The following is a 16,139-nucleotide window of genomic DNA, read 5'->3' on the forward strand; positions in this document are numbered from 1 at the left end:
TGGATTACTGTCACAGCACTCTAACTGATCTATACTGCAATTTATTTTCAAAACTGCCATCAATGTGAACCTTTTGAAACACAGATCAGATTATGACACTAATCAAAGTCCTGCAGTGGCTTCCCATTTCATGCAAAAAAAGCCAAAAGGTTTACAATGGCCACCAGGGATTCCTATTACCTCTCTGATCTAATCTTGTATGTTTCTTCCTCTTGCTTTCATGTCACTCCAGAAGGAGCTGAGCACTTTCCTACCTTCAATTTATTGCACTAGGGCAAATCTCTGCCTAAAAGACTCTTTCCCCTTCAACTATAACTCAATAACACTCACCAGACTCCTGACTTCCCTAACACAGATAAATTTTATTTTTTTAAGATTTATTTATTTATTTGAAAGGCAGAGTGAGAGAGAGAGAGAGAGAGAGAGAGAGAGAGAGAGTTCTTCCATCTGCTGGTTCACTCCCCAAATGGCTGCAAGGTTCTCTCATGCGGATGCAGGGCCCAAGGACTTGGGCCATCTTCCACTGCTTTTCCAGGCCATAGCAGAGAGCTAGATTGGAAGTGGAGCAGCTGGGACTCTAACTGTGCCCATGTGGGATGCCGGCACCACAACTGGTAGCCCCATAGCACCAGCCCTGATACATTTGCTTCTTCCCAAAGCGTTCACCACTTTTTATAATACTATATTTTTTTAATTTATTGTTTATTACTTATTATCTGGTTTCCTTACTAAAATATAACCAAGGATATATGGTGTTGTTGCTGTTGTTTATTTATTATCCTGATGGTTCAGATTAGTGCATAGCACAGAGTAGACACTCATTAACATTCTAAAGTTAATAAACAAATTATCATACAAAGGCATCTTGTTACAATTTCTGAACTTTACCTTAATTAAAACACTGCATTTCAAGGGCAAGTGTTTGGCACAATGGTTGAGACATGGCTCAGGATGACATAAGTGCCTGACCCTGCTCTCAATTCCAGTTTCCTGCTAATGAGTACCCTGGGAGACAGCAGTTGATGGCTCAAGTGGTTATTTTGCAGCCAAATTGCATGGGAGACCTGTACCACGTTCTCAGATCCTGGCTTTGGCCTGGGCCAACCCAGGCTGTTGTGGGCATCTGGAAAGTGAACCAGTAGATGAGAGATCTATCCCCCTGTATCGCCCCCACATATCTCTAAAGACAATAGGCACTATGCATTGAGTATTTACCATATACCAGACATCATTCTAAGTACTTTGTATGCTCATTTAATCCTCACAACATTCCTACAAAACCCATGCTTTCAGTGTCCCTATTTTACACAGAAAGCAAGTGATTCACAAAAGGAGACAGCTATTAAGGGGAGAGTCAGGCAATCTGTGTTGTAACATGTACTCTTAACCAGTGCTCAACTTCTTTCCACAGACCCAGAAAAAGCAACCCTAGGAGAAGGGCTGCACTTACTGAATGAACTTGGGACAGTCTCTGAAGGTTTGAGAAAGCAAGTTCTAGTAGTTACCAGCACTAAAAGTGAATTGGCTCAGCATGGGGAAACAAACAAGTCATAAGAAAATCAGTGTTCAGAGAGAAAAAGATGAAAAATAGAGCACATAGACATAAAAAGAAGGGAAAAGTTACAGCATAATCCTAAAACAAGATGGATAGACAGCTGGACAGAACATATAGTCTTAAATCCTAAGAGAATTATTTGACATCTTGAAATGGGATTTGACTGATTTTGTGTGCTTAGAATAATAGTATTGCTTGAGTGTATTTCTGCTCTCTGACACAAAATCATCTCTAACTAGAACAATTTCAATCTTATCATGGACCTACAGTAAAATCTCTCTCTTTGTTAAGATGACATAACTAAGTCAACATGTAAGGCAGTACAATATGATACTTGCAAATAGGTTTGGAAAAGACAATCGAGATTTATATTTCATTTTTGCCATTTTGCTAGCTGTATGACCTCAGGCAATCTCCTTGAACTTTAATTATGACTTCTACAAAATGGGAATAACAACACATGCCAAGCTCACCTCAAATGTTACTGTACCAGATGAAACTGTACTTGGGAGTGGGCTTTGAAAAATGTAACCTGCTCCACAAATGTTACCCATTATGATGATGGTTCCAGATGTGAACTCACTTTTGTTATTTATAAAGGATATATAATGTCTTCTTGTTCCAAAGGTGAGTAGTACAGTTATTCTAAGGTATTCTTGTTGGTAATAAAATAATGTATTTTATGTAGATTACCTATGCATATAAACACTATCAAAATAGCCAAAATAAATAAATGTGTGTATTCTTTCATTCATATGCAAAGATACTAAGGATAAAAGTGTAGTTGCCTTAACATACTCAATAACTATTCAAAGGAATAATGTAACATCTAATGAAACAATTCCAAGAATTATGATATAATCCTTTCTCCATTAGCTTATAACTTCACAGAGCCCTTGTAAAGGACAACTGGGGTCAGAAAAACTCAAGCTGAGAAGCTGAGTCTTTCTCTTAGATGTCAGAGCAAAACCAATGGCACAGTCTCAACTAAACTCAGGAGTCTTCAGAGGTCAAAGCTTTTTCTATCAGACAATGTTCCAACTATGCCGCTTATTTTAAAATGGCCTTTAAGATACTGCTAAATTACATGGCACAAGAACAGTTATATCTAGAGTCACAATGAAAAGATTGTTCACTAAGTAAACTTCCTGACCTAGTTGAGATTCAGAAGAGAACAGTGCAATCTAACAACAGCATGAGGATTTCCCAAGTTTCACTGTAACTCTTTTTTGCAGCCTCCTAATTACAAAAAGAAGTTAGCCTGTTTTCAGAAACATAAGGCAATACCTAACATTTCTATATCAGACAATAGAAAGGAAATTTTGACAAATGAGAGGACTATTTTAAATAATGTCTAAGATGACTTTCAATTGGGAAAAAGTTTATTATTAAGTAGAATTCAATTATTGCCAATGTTCTGGTTTGTAATATAATTTTTAATCTTAATGTAAAGAAAGAGATAATAACTCCAAAATCACAATAAAAAATAGATGCTCACCTGGCTTCCAGCTGTCTACCTCTAGGTCAGTATCATTAACTACTTGCTGAATTTCCCCATAATTCTTGACAGTGTATATTTGAAAATGTCAGATTTTTTTCAAAAGCAAGTGCTTTTCAAACTACACTATATCCATAGATAAAACAGATGGCCAACAGCCTTTCCATTTCCCTGTGGAAAAAAAGTCCTCTAAGCTCACTTTTGGCACTATAAGTTCCAGTGAATGACAAATTGAGGCTACCATGTAACCATGGTTTTCCAAAGGAAAAAAAACACTTCAGATCTTTCTAAATTTTATGACTACACATCAATGGGACAAATCTTCAGATCGCCAAGACACTGTTCTCAATGTATGTACAATATCCATTTGTCCCTTATAAGAATGCATAAGTTCCCTCAGAAATGTGACTATCACCTTTTTTTTAAATTAATTAATTTATTTGAAAGAAGAGTTACTGAAAGATAGACTGAGAAAGAGATCTTTCATCTGCTGCTTTACTCCCCGAATGGAAGCTATGGTCCAGGCTGAGCTAGGTAAGGCAGGGGCCCAAGTCCTCAGACTATATTTTCAGTTACTTTCCCAGGCCCATTGGCAGGGAACTAGATCAGAAGTGGATGAGCCAAGACTAGATTTGGTGGTCATAAGGGATGCCAGTGACGCAGGTGGTAGCTTAACCCACAGCACCACAACACAGGCACAACTACTGCCTTTCTGTCACATTTTCTTAATCCCAAATCTAAAGTCCTTTTGCCAAATAGATTACATGTTGGTAAAAAAAAATTTACCAATCATATACATGAGATATCTCAAAAACAAAAGCTGAATTTGACAGTAATCAAGGGCTGCGTGCCAATATTTTCGACATTAATAAATGATGAAGGCAAAGTATCATTTAATACACTCTGCTGTATATGTTCTGCCACTCATTTGGATAGAAACCTGGTATTGACTTTATTATCCAAGCTCCCAAAAATGTTTTTCTCTGAAAACTGATAATACAAATAATTCCAAAAAGTTCAGAAAGGAAAACCAGATTAGTGAAACCAATGGAAGAGAAAAAACAATGACTTAAGAAAAAACAGTGGATTTCTCAAAAGTAGCCAAAGAAAAGGAAATTTCATTTTTACCTTCCCCATTAGGAGGCTATGAGGAAGAGCATTTCTAGACTATGTAGAAAATTACTGTTAATTCAAACATAAGGCTCAGAATTTTGGATATCTGTTCAGATACTGGCTAGACTATATACATTAAGGTAATCTTTACCTCAGTAAGACCAATATTCTTCCTTTTAATTACATTCTGCAGAGAGTTACTCAGAGTCCTGGTGAGCAACAGGTTTGTAGATTTACGAATCATGTCATCAATTTCCGTTGAACTGGAAAAAAAAAGTGTCATGAATCAGTCATAGCAGGTAGAATTATTTTGGCAAACAAGGTGATACCGGTACTTGTACTAACAGTACTGAAACAATAGTAATAGCAGCAGAAGAAAATGTAGTGTAACAAACTATTCTAAGTCTTTTCACAAATTCTTTCAATTTTTGTTTGAACAAAAATTTACTTTGGCTTTATTTTAAAATATTATTTTTACTGCCTAGAGAATTCTGGCTTGATTTTTTTTCTTCCCTGGGTACTTCAGAGATGTTTCTCCATTGTCTCTGGCTTGTATAGTTTCAGACAAGAAGTCTGCTATAATTCTTGGCGTGAATCTGCATATAACGCTTCTGTTTTTCTGAATGTCTGGCAAACATTCTCCTGACTTTCATTGTTCCTGTATGAATATAATGCCTTTAGGTATTTTTGTTATTGTTGTTTTTGCTAAGGTTTATATAGATTGATAATCTCAAATATCTTTAATCTCTGGTTTGATGGCTTTCATTATTTTTGAAGTATTCTCAATCATAGTCTCTTAAAACATTCTTCTCTGTTCCTTCAGTATTCCCACTCTTGGGTCTGTTTCAAACTGCTCCACATCTTGGGCACTTTATTCTATTTCTTTCACCTTTCCCCCTTCCTTTGTGTGTTACTTTGTGCAACTTCTACTGACCTACCTTCCACTTTGATGATTATTTTCTTGGCTATGTCAAGTCTACTGATGAGTCCTTCAAAGGAATTCTCCAACTGTTTCTCATTTCAAACGTTTCTATTTGAGTATTTCCTATAATTTTCACCTCTCTGATAAAAGTCTGTATAAGTTCATGCACAGGGTATTGTTAAGTCCCTAACTAATAGTTCTAATCATCTGGTCATCTCTGAGTCCATTTCTGTTAATTTCATTGCCCTCTGAAAGATGTTTTTACTTCATTTTCTGCATGTCTTATATTTTTGAATGAAGGTTGGAAAACAGCAGAGGCTGACGAAATGATCCTATTTTTCTTCCTGTTGGGTCATTAGTGTGGCAGCTGAAGACAAGAGTTGTGCTGGGTTGGGTCTTGTTGTTTCTATGGCTACCTTCAGTACTTCATACATTTTAAACTCCTCTAATGATTGAATGGAACTAGCATGGGTGCTGAAGTCCCAGAGAGTTTTTCACAACTTTACCATCCACAGTGTTTTGTTCCCTATACACAAGGGAAGTCTCTCTCTACATTTTCGGCCATCACCTCATGGTCAATTTTGTTACTCAGTTCTTGCTAAGCTATTAGCAGAAGTCAAAGGGCATTCTCATTCATCCTGTCCAGCCTCAGTCTTAGGTATGCCTTACATCATGGATGTGAAACCTTTTTTTCTGCCAAGGGCCATTTGGATATGTATAACATCATTCATGGGCAACACCAAATTAGCAACTTAAAAATTAGCCTGCTCTATTTATTGATTTTTGAGTCCCACCAGTGGTTGCCTTGGCAGGGCCAGACAAGATGACTTCGTGGGCTTTATATAGTCCACAGGCTAGATGTTCCCCATCCCTGTTCCATATGCCTGGTGCTTAGGAGTGAAGTATGCTCAATATCCTTGCCCCTATTTCCAATAGTGGCCATATTTTGCTTTCTACCTGTAGTGGGTTTACTCCAAGTGTTTTCCAGCCTTCTTTCAGTAGTAGAAGACATCTAATGCTATTAGTATAAGATGCTAGCTAAGTATAGGACTATTTTCTGTTCTTCTCCCGAGGAAATAAAATTTTTTCTTCAGTTTTTCTCATAGTGAGACGAATATTCAGTCTTTCTGTGCCCTGAAGAGAGACACAGTATGCTGCCATTCCCCTAATGCCACAAAAGTTTCTGGTCTGGATGAGCAAAGGGTTCAAACAGAGGAAAAGCGAGGCTTCACCCCTTTCTTACAGCAGTGGCTGGTCCCTTCTCCACACCTACAACAACATCAGTGGTTCTCTTTGAGCTCCTACCCAGCTCACAATCTTTCCCATAGTCACCACTGGAGGTCCAAGGGGAAGAACATATGAATGGGTGTAAATTCCTCCTGAGTCTCTGTAGGAAATCCAATCAGGGGTCTAATCTGCTAACACCATGATTAGGTGTTAGCAATCCATTATGATTTAGTTGATTTTCTTTCGTTCTTGCATGATGGTTATACCTTGCTGCCTTTGTCTGCCACACGTGGAGAAGTCTGTGCACGATCCCTCTCCTGAGAGAGACCAATACCATCTTGGATTTCAGAGCTAGTCACAGCACTCTGGTGGTTCCCAGAAAAGTTTTATAATTGTAGTTTATCTGCCTTTTTCTCATTGTCAGGGAAGAAGAAACATCCTTTTCAGGTTTTTATACTATAGACTATTTGGCATTATCTCATACTAATTTCTTTTTAAGAAGGTGCTCTGTGGATGGATGTTTGGCACAGCAGTGTCAGGATGCTACTTGGGATGCCTGCGTCCCATGTCCGAGTTCTGGGATTGAGTCCCAGCTGCACTTCTGATTCCAGCTTCCTGCTAATGTACACTGTGGGAAGCTGTGATGGCTTAGTACCTGACTCCTGGCTTTGGTCTGGCTCAGCTCCAGCTGTTGCTGGCATCTGGGAATTGAACCAGAGGATAGAAGATCTCCATCTGTCTGTCTATACAGATGTTTATGTTTATTTTGATCTACTTGAAAGGCAGATATATATATATATATATATATATATATATATATATATATATATTGGCTGTTTATGCATTGGTCATTCCCGAAATGCCTGTGACAGGTAGGTCTTGGCCAGACCAAACCCAGGAGCCCAAAACTCTCTCTAGGTGACAGGGGCTCAGACACTTAAGCCATACTCCCCTGCCTACAATGCATTAGCAGGAAGCTGAATAGGAAGCGGAGCAGCCAGCACTCAAATCAGCATTCTAATATGGGATATGTGTTTCACAAGTGGTGGTTCAACCTACTGCACAACCATATGTGCACTAATAATTTTTTAAAAAGGTGCTTAGCATGTATATGTATTCACAAAGATGAAAGACTAGAACAAAAAAAATCTCCATATTTGGAGTGTTATTGATATGTGGTAGAGTTCGGGGACTTTTAAATTTTTCTTCTTTATATGATTCTATAATCTCCAAACTCCTCACAATTATCTAATTTTACAATATTAAAAATCCATATTTGTTTATTCTATTTTAAAATCAAAGGCAAATGATAGAATATTATTTTACCCAAAAATGCCATTTATTTGCCTTTTCTTTAAAAAAAAAAGAAACTTTTGGGGCTAGCGCCGTAGCTCACTTGGTTAATCCTCCACTTGCGGCGCCAGTATCCCATATATATGGGCGCCAGGTTCTAGTCCCGGTTGCTCCTCTTCCAGTCCAGCTCTTTGTTGTGGACCAGGAGGTCAGTGGAGGTTGGCCCAAGTGCTTGGGCCCCTGCACCCACATGGGAGACCAAGAAGAAGCACCTGGCTCCTGGCTTTGGATCGGCACAGCACCAGCCATAGCGGCCATTTGAGGAGTGAACCAATGGAATGAAGATCTTTCTCTCTGTCTCTCTCTCTCTATCACTCTTCCTGTCAAATAAGAAAGAAAGAAAGAAAGAAAGAAAGGAAGAAAGAAAGAAAGAAAGAGAGAGAAAGAAACTTTCTTTCAGAAATGCTAGGTCCTCAGAATACAGAATACAGAATACATGCAATTACATTTTCTACATCTTCTGGCCATAGAAAATGCTTGCAAGAAAAGAAATGAAAACTTGACTTAATAGATATCCTACATGAAACTCTCAATCCAACAGTTTTTCTTGTTTTGAGGGCCTTATATATAACACAATAAATTCCTTTTATTTTTATTATTTTTGAAAGACATTTATTTATTTGAAAGAATTATAGAGAGAGAGGGAGAGATAGAGAGAGATATCTTCCACCCACTGGTTCACTCCCCAAATGGCTGCAACAGCCAGAGTTGAGCCGATCCAGAGCCAAGAGCCAGGAGCTTCTTCTGGGCTTCCCATGTGGGTGCAGGGGCCCAAGCTCTTGTGCCGTCTCCCACGGCTTTCGCAGGCACAGTAGAAGAGAGTTGGATTAGAAGTGGAGCAGTCAGGACTCAAACAAGTGCCCATACGGGATGCTGCTGCTGCAGGCGATAGCCTGACCCACAACACCACAATGTTGGCCCCAAAGAATTGTTCTTGTACATATGGTCTCATATGTCATGTTAACTGCCACTTTAAGATAGCTATAATTGATATAGTGATCTCTGTGACTCCGGGTCCTAAGGAAAATATACTCCAGGATACTAAATCATTTTGTAACAGTTTACCTACAGCAATATACTTAAGAATATCCTATAGAATATTTTCTAGTATGAGGGAATCTGGTCAGTAGGGTGGGTATGTGGGAGCCATGAGTCGGGGAATGAAAATTCTAAGGTAAAAACAAACTTTTGGTTTATAACTTCTAAAGACAATCTCATTTTCTATTTCTATGAAATCAATCTCATCTTCAAAGAAAAAGAATAAACAAATTGGGTAAACCTGTCTTTCATTCTTTTTCTTAGTAAGAATAGCTATAAAACAAGTGACTCAAACTATTTCCCATACTTTTCACTCTTTAATTTATTGTTAAAAAAATACTGAGTTGGGTACAGAGGATTCTGTGTTGAATAAAAGATAAAATATTTCTACCCTACAAGAGAGCTTCCTGGCATTATCAGGTTATGTTAGGGGTGGCTACTGTGTTGTTCCTGTATATTTGCAGCAATTATTATTAATAGTACATTCCTCAATTGTATTAGATACTCCTTGAAGACAGGACCAAATTTTCAGCATCTTAATGTCTTAGCTGCCAAGTAGCAGCTGACAAATAACAGCTTAGTCAGAATGGAAGATGTATAAACCAATAAAAGAACAAAGAAAAAAGATACCTTTAATCTAGCACTTACCAAGACAAATAAATACAGAGTAATTATAAAGTTTCCAAAGGATTTTCTTCTGTCACTCCACTTCTAGCTTTAAAATTTCATTAAGCAGAATATTAAAAATAATATGTTATACTACAATTTTCTAGAGAATTCTCATTAACCATTAGGGTTACAGTGCAAACTGGTTAATAGTATAGAATAAGATAGGTAAATATAGATTTTTAAAATTATTCAAAAGTTAATCTTTACTTAATATATACTAAACTGATCTTCTGTATATAAAGAGAATTGAAAATGAATCTTGATGTGAATGGAAGGGGAGAGGGAGCGGGAAAGGGGAGGGTTGCAGGTGGGAGGGAAGTTATGGGAGGGGGGAAGCCATTGTAATCCATAAGCTGTACTTTGGAAATTTATATTCATTAAATAAAAGTTTAAAAAAATTATTCAAAAGTTACCATCTTTCCCTTCATCATAACTATGTACCATAGCAGTGCCATACAGTGAAAGGCCAATATTAAGATGCTGAAAATCAAAGCTGAAGAGAATAGCAAAAGCTTTTCAGAATATTCACATAGAAAAAAGTTACAATCTTAACACTGGTTTCATTTCCACTCTTTCATACTATACCTTAGATGAAGATCTTCTGAAAACTTAAGGCAAGCGTAGATAAATTCTTTAATTTGGTTGTAAACTTTTGGCACAAATTCAGAGAAAGGAAACTTTTTTGGAAATGACTGCTGTAAATGCAAGGATTAATGAAAGTGAGTCACAAATGAACATATATTGAAGATATTTATACATCTTTTTAAATGCAAAAGGAACTTTCTTCCACATTATGAGCTTGTCTGCTTAACAACCTCAAATTTAAGAAAATGTCCCCAAGAGTTTTCCAAAAGAGTAAGACACAAATTTAAATAAGACAATACTCCAAATGTCCTTTAACATGTGAAAGGATAAAAAAACAGGGTTCACACTCAGCAGTAAGAAAGAACGAAGCATGGATACATGTACCAACATGAATAATCTCAAAAGCACTGTGCTGCGTCAAAGAAGTCAGTCTCAAAAGGCTATACATTGCATGAGTCCATTTAATTGGCACTCTGGAAAAGGCAAAGTAGATGGGTAGGGACCAGAATGGTAAATTCCAGGGGATATAGTTAGGGGAGGGTGGATTACAAAGGGGCAGCAGGAAAGAATTGCTGAGATGAGGTAACTGCTCTGTCTCCTTAATGTGGTAGTGAATACACAACTCAATTCACTGTCAAAGCAACAGATTTACATGCCATACAGGGTAAATTTCACTGTTTTTCAGAGGAAACACTTAACAATTTTCATAAAAGCAAGGACTTTGATGTATAATCTAAACTGGAAAACCCCCAGTAATCCTCCAAACACTTCAGACATGATGGGACCCCAAAGCCATCTACAGATTCCCAGATCGGGAAATGCTGTTTTTCTAAGCCTATAAAAGAAAGCATTGAGGTGGTCAGAGTTGAAGGTGATGCTCTCAATGAAACTGCTTCGATGAAAGCGTGTCTATTTTTGATGAAAGCTTGTCTATTTTAAAATATTCCTTACCTTTTCCAGCTCTATGTCCTGGAATGGGAATTGTCCTACCACCTTTTTATACATCTCTTCACTTGTTACTGGTATGGGACTGTAGTTGTCAGAATCAAGTATGTTCCTATAAAAACAATAGTAAAATGAAGGATGGAAAAAAAAAGAAAGCAAACAGGGAGGGAGGCAGAGGATGGAGAGGGGACAGGAGGAGAGAAAGAATACACAGGGAAGAATGGTGGGTTAATTACAAATAATCTGATGAACCTCACTGGCCGTATACATGCCACAAATCAAAATGAACACTGCCAAGTATCTATTATATTCCTCCACAACACAGATATCTCATTTTGGGTATGCCCATCTTTTAATGAAGAAACAGGAAACTATACTGAAGTAAATGGAACACAACTACGAACATGATATCCCAGCAAATGAGAAGTAAACTAGAAAAGGTAAAAGGGTTGTTTCTTTTTATCATAATAAAATCAATTTGATTATATTTTTAAATTTTGCACTCAACTTTCTATTTCATAAAGATGTATTTATTTATTTCACAGACAGAGTTACAGAGAGAAAGGGAGACAGAAAGATAGAGCAATCTTTGATCCGCTGGTTCACTCCCAAATGGCCACAATGGTCAGGGCAGGGCCAGGCTGAAGCCAAGTGCTAGAAACTTCATCTGGGTCTCCCATGTTGGGGGAAACCAGGTATCTGGGTCACCTTCCATTGCTTTCCTAGGTGCAGAGGCATGGAGCTGAATTGGAAGTACAGCAGCCAGGACATGAACTGGCGCCCTTATGGAATGCCAATGTCACAGGCAGCTATTTAACCTGCTGCACCGCAACAATGGCCCCCATAAATTTTCTATTCTATTTTCAAAGTTGGCAGATAGGCAAGGTAATTTCTGTAATAAATGTAAACAATGTTTAATTACTTCATCTACTGCTCTCTATTAGTCACGTATTTGTTCTCATCTATAGATTCTCCCTCCTTTACTATATTGAGAGTTCTTTAATAGCAAAAACCACACTACCAAAGTCAACACAGATACTCACTGAAGGCTTCAGATCAGAAGCATCTTAGACTATTTATAAAACATGCTATTAATTTTCAAATTTCCTGTAGAGATAAAATTCTGCAAAATATAATTCTAACATCAGATAAATCTGAGCTTTAAAAATATAAATAATTACATTAATATACAGATGAGTTGTACCAAATGATAATCAGGAATATGCTCATAAACTAAGAAGATTAAGATTGAAGTAACAGGGGCAGGTGCCGAGGCTCATCAGGTTAAGCTGACACCTGCATCATGGCATTGCATATGGGTGCCAGTTTGAGTCCCAGCTGCTCCACTTCCAATTCAGCTTCCTGTTAATGTACCTGAGAAAGCAGAAGAGGATGGCCCAAGTTCTTGGGCCCTGCACCCATATGGGAGAACTAGATGAAACTCCTGGTTCCTAGCTTCTGCCTGGCCCAGCCCTGGCTGTTAAAGCCATCTGGGGAGTAAATGAGCAGGTAGAAGATTTCTTTTTCTTGCTGCTTCTCACTCTCTCTCTTTCTAACTCTGTTTTTCAAATAAGTAAATAAATAAATCATTTTTAAAAAGAAAACCCAATATATAAAAAAGATTGAAATAACAATGTAAAATCTCAAAGTTAGAATAAGTTTGAAAATGGGGGCCGGCGCTGTGGCATAGCAGGTAAAGCCGCTGCCTGCAATGCCAGCATCCCATATAGGCGCCAGTTCGAGTCCGGGCTGCTCCACTTCCAATCCAGCTCTCTGCTATGGCCTGGGAAAGCAGTGGAGGATGGCCCAAGTCCTTGGGCCCCTGCACCCACATGGGAGACCAGGAGAAGCACCTGGCTCCTGGCTTCAGATCAGCGCTGCTCCAGACGTTGCAGCTAATTGGGGAGTGAACCAGCGAATGGAAGACTTGTCTCTCCCTCTCTGTCTCTCCTTCTCTCTGTGTGTAACTCCGACTTTCAAGTAAAATTAAAAAATCTTTAAAAAAATTCAAAAATGAGCTAAGCTGATTGGGAAAAGTTATCTTTCAATAGACAGGAAGATCACTGATAGTAAATGACTAAGGGTATAAAAAGAGGAAATTCAAACGAATTGACATGAAATAGGTGTCAAGAAAATCGTCCACAGACATATTTCTGAGTGGGAAATGTAACTGAGAACTTTATTACAGTATTCATATTACAATAATCATTTACATCATTTGTTCAAATACTGTACTATAATAAGCCCCTTCCTGAAGATTATTAGTCCTCAAAAAGCGTTTCCCAAAGCATAAATTATCCATAAGGGCTCAAATGCCACTACTTTGTAAGGGTGCCTTAGACTAGGTATGATCCTAAGGAAAAAAAAAAAAAACAAACAAACAACAACAACAAAAAGCCAGAAGAAGACACCACAAGATGATATGGATGGTTTGAACAAAGGAATCTGACATTTATCCAAGACAATAAAAGTGTGAAAATGGGGCTTAGGAACTTCTCAGCACTGTAGATATTAATACACTGAGATTAGATAGCTTGAAAAAATAATTTGAAACATTATTACAACTCATTTGAATTCTAGATTATAACCTAGGGGAGCCAGAAAAACAAAACCACATTTTCTTGTTGTTTATTACATATGGAAAATCTTTTTGGCACAACATGTGTACACATACATGCATATACACACATGACTACAGATGGTTTCTCACCTGAAAATACCTGACCACTTCTTCAGCAGAGTTTCACTATACTGATCTCTGATTTCTAACAGCATATCAAAAAGTTGATTTACAGGAAAACCATACACCTGAAACAAAATTTAAAAATGCCTTCATTTTCTAAGGTAACTTTTTTAACAACATGAGACATTTTAAGAACTGGAAGACATTTTGTTCTTGAGGTAACAATTTAAATGAAAACATGATAGTAGAGAATCTTTCATTTCCAACTAACATCTACTGTTCTTCTCTCAACACAGGGATGGGCATTAGGCTTAGCAATCAAGACACTGATTAGGACATCCACACCCCATTTTGGAGTGCCTGAGTTTCCAGCTCCACTTCTGATTCCAGCTTCCTGATAATATGTATCCTGGGAGGCAGCAGATGATGGCTGAAGTAGTTTTGTCCATACCACCTACATGGGAGACCTGGATTGAGTTCCTGGCTCCCAGCATCAGTCCCTTACACAGTGCCAATGAAGAATTTCAGGATTGAACAAAAACATAAAAAATAAAGAACTTTTTAAAAAATTCAAAGATACATACCAATTTATCTAAGCTAGATAGAAACAAAAGAAATGATGAAAAGTAAAATCACTATATACTAGGGGGACTGTCAGCTAAGTTCTCCCTCCAACTCCTCCTAGTAACTCTAACGACCTATAGCAAACATAAGAGTAGAGAGAGAAGTTGTAAACACTACCAATCAGACCCACTTTTAATGCTATTCCACTGGGTAAAATATGTGGTTCATCTCAATCATCATTACTCAAGATGGTAGTTAAACAAACTATAAAATCACTCAGTGCTATATACAAATTAAGAACATTTTGAGAAACTTCTGGCTTGAGTGGTTCAATTAGTTGGACTGATGGGAGAGGAAAAAGGGGGTGAGAATTTTATTTATGAAAACATAAAAGGTCAGAGTAATGTCCATGTAATGTCAACAGAGATTTTAAAAAGATCTAGCTCTAGGAAAACAATAAACACAACCAGAAGCTAAAAGGTTTTTATCCAAGATTATGCAGATAAGAAAACACTTGGAGCTGATTAAATATGAATTTAGATGAGCAATATGTAAATAGAACTCACATACCTGAAGTGTATCAGCAAAAAGTACAATGAGGTTTTTCAAGTCTAACACAAGGTTTGGATCAGAGCAGTAAGACTAAAGGAAATAAAAGACAAAGGGGGAAAACAGTTAGGAAATACATGACTACATTTTCATTCATTTAACTGCTTAAGGCTTCACTTGGTGAAGGTCCTCCTAGAAAGAGTCCATCCCTTTCCTGCTCTAAGATAAAAACAGAAGCAGCCACAGAATAGCCAACCAGAAAGCTTTCAAAAGCCGTGACCTACATTTTTAACATCTGGAAATTTAAAAACACACTTCTAAACAACATTTCAATTAAGGAAGAAACCAAAATTGAAACTTAGATTATTTTTTAATGAATAGCAATACTTCCTATCAAAAACCTATGGAATATAGCTACTATATTTTTAAAACAAATTTATATCTTTACATGTAAGCAATATAAAACACAAAAGATTGAAAATAAACTAAGCATTAAATTTATGAAAGGAAAGCCAAATAAATCATAAATAAGAAAGTAAACTTGATAAAATTAAAGCCCAAATTCAATTCATAGAAAGAATATGAAAGATTTGATGAATTAAGCCAAAAGCCTAAGTTAAAAATAAAATCAGTAACAAAGACAAATCTTAGGAAAGACTGATGAAAGAACAAAAACAAAACAGCAGTAAGCAATTGAAGAAATATAAAATAAACATTTATAAAAAGGAAAGCAAAAATTATAAAGTGCACATACAACCTAATACAAATAAATCTGAAAAATTAACTGACATGGAAGATAGTTTCTGCAGGCATGATAAAAAAGAGGGGTATGTCACTATTTTAAAGGTTCATTGATTTTGAGAGCAAATTCTCTCAATTATCATTTCATTATTTGATCTCTCAATTTCATAAAGAAATAATAAACAATGATGTGGTCCAATCAGCTTTTCTTATTACCAACAGCTTTTGTCTCATACATACTGTCCCTTCTAAAAGGGCAATTGTCTTTTTAGTGGGAAAAAACTAGTATTAGTACAAAATATCCATTTTCCTAATTATGGTTTTTGAAATTAAATTCTATTTATTTTGTAGAATACTGCCATTTTTGCTGCTTTGATTTTTAATCTTTCAGGTAATCTGAATTAATATCTCTTAGGCAGGGGGAGGAAGAGAGACAGAGATGAAAGAGAGAGGGAGAGAGGGAAACAATGAACACATCCTCCATAAAATCAAAGCACATGTAAAAAGAAAATGATGCCATGACCCTTGTTCACACGTGGCCGAATAAGGGAAACTTTTCCCAAGTGTAGTGATCTGTATGTGTGTCACAGTCTTGCAGTGAGGGTGAGAAATCAGGGCTCCTCACTGAAGGTAAGTATAGCATCGGCAAGGACAAGAGGAAACACATAGTATCAAGGAGGAAGACTCTCTCTCTAAG

The 16,139-nt window shown here is 37.1% G+C and overlaps 1 protein-coding gene across 2 annotated transcripts in view; it reads right to left on the minus strand.

The window, feature by feature from the left end:
• The window catches only part of EXOC6B (exocyst complex component 6B), a 686,378-nt gene that overhangs the window by 304,064 nt on the left and 366,175 nt on the right, over nt 1-16,139 (minus strand). For both annotated transcript variants that reach the window (XM_062209648.1, XM_062209647.1), the window contains exons 12-16: nt 14,723-14,794; nt 13,616-13,713; nt 10,912-11,017; nt 9,961-10,070; nt 4,318-4,429 (exon numbers count right to left, since the gene is read on the minus strand). In XM_062209648.1, the coding sequence (XP_062065632.1) occupies nt 4,318-4,429; nt 9,961-10,070; nt 10,912-11,017; nt 13,616-13,713; nt 14,723-14,794 (498 nt within the window). The remainder of the gene's footprint in view (nt 1-4,317; nt 4,430-9,960; nt 10,071-10,911; nt 11,018-13,615; nt 13,714-14,722; nt 14,795-16,139) is intronic.

This window comes from Lepus europaeus, chromosome 13 (genome assembly GCF_033115175.1).
Source record: "Lepus europaeus isolate LE1 chromosome 13, mLepTim1.pri, whole genome shotgun sequence".
NCBI lineage: Eukaryota > Metazoa > Chordata > Mammalia > Lagomorpha > Leporidae > Lepus > Lepus europaeus.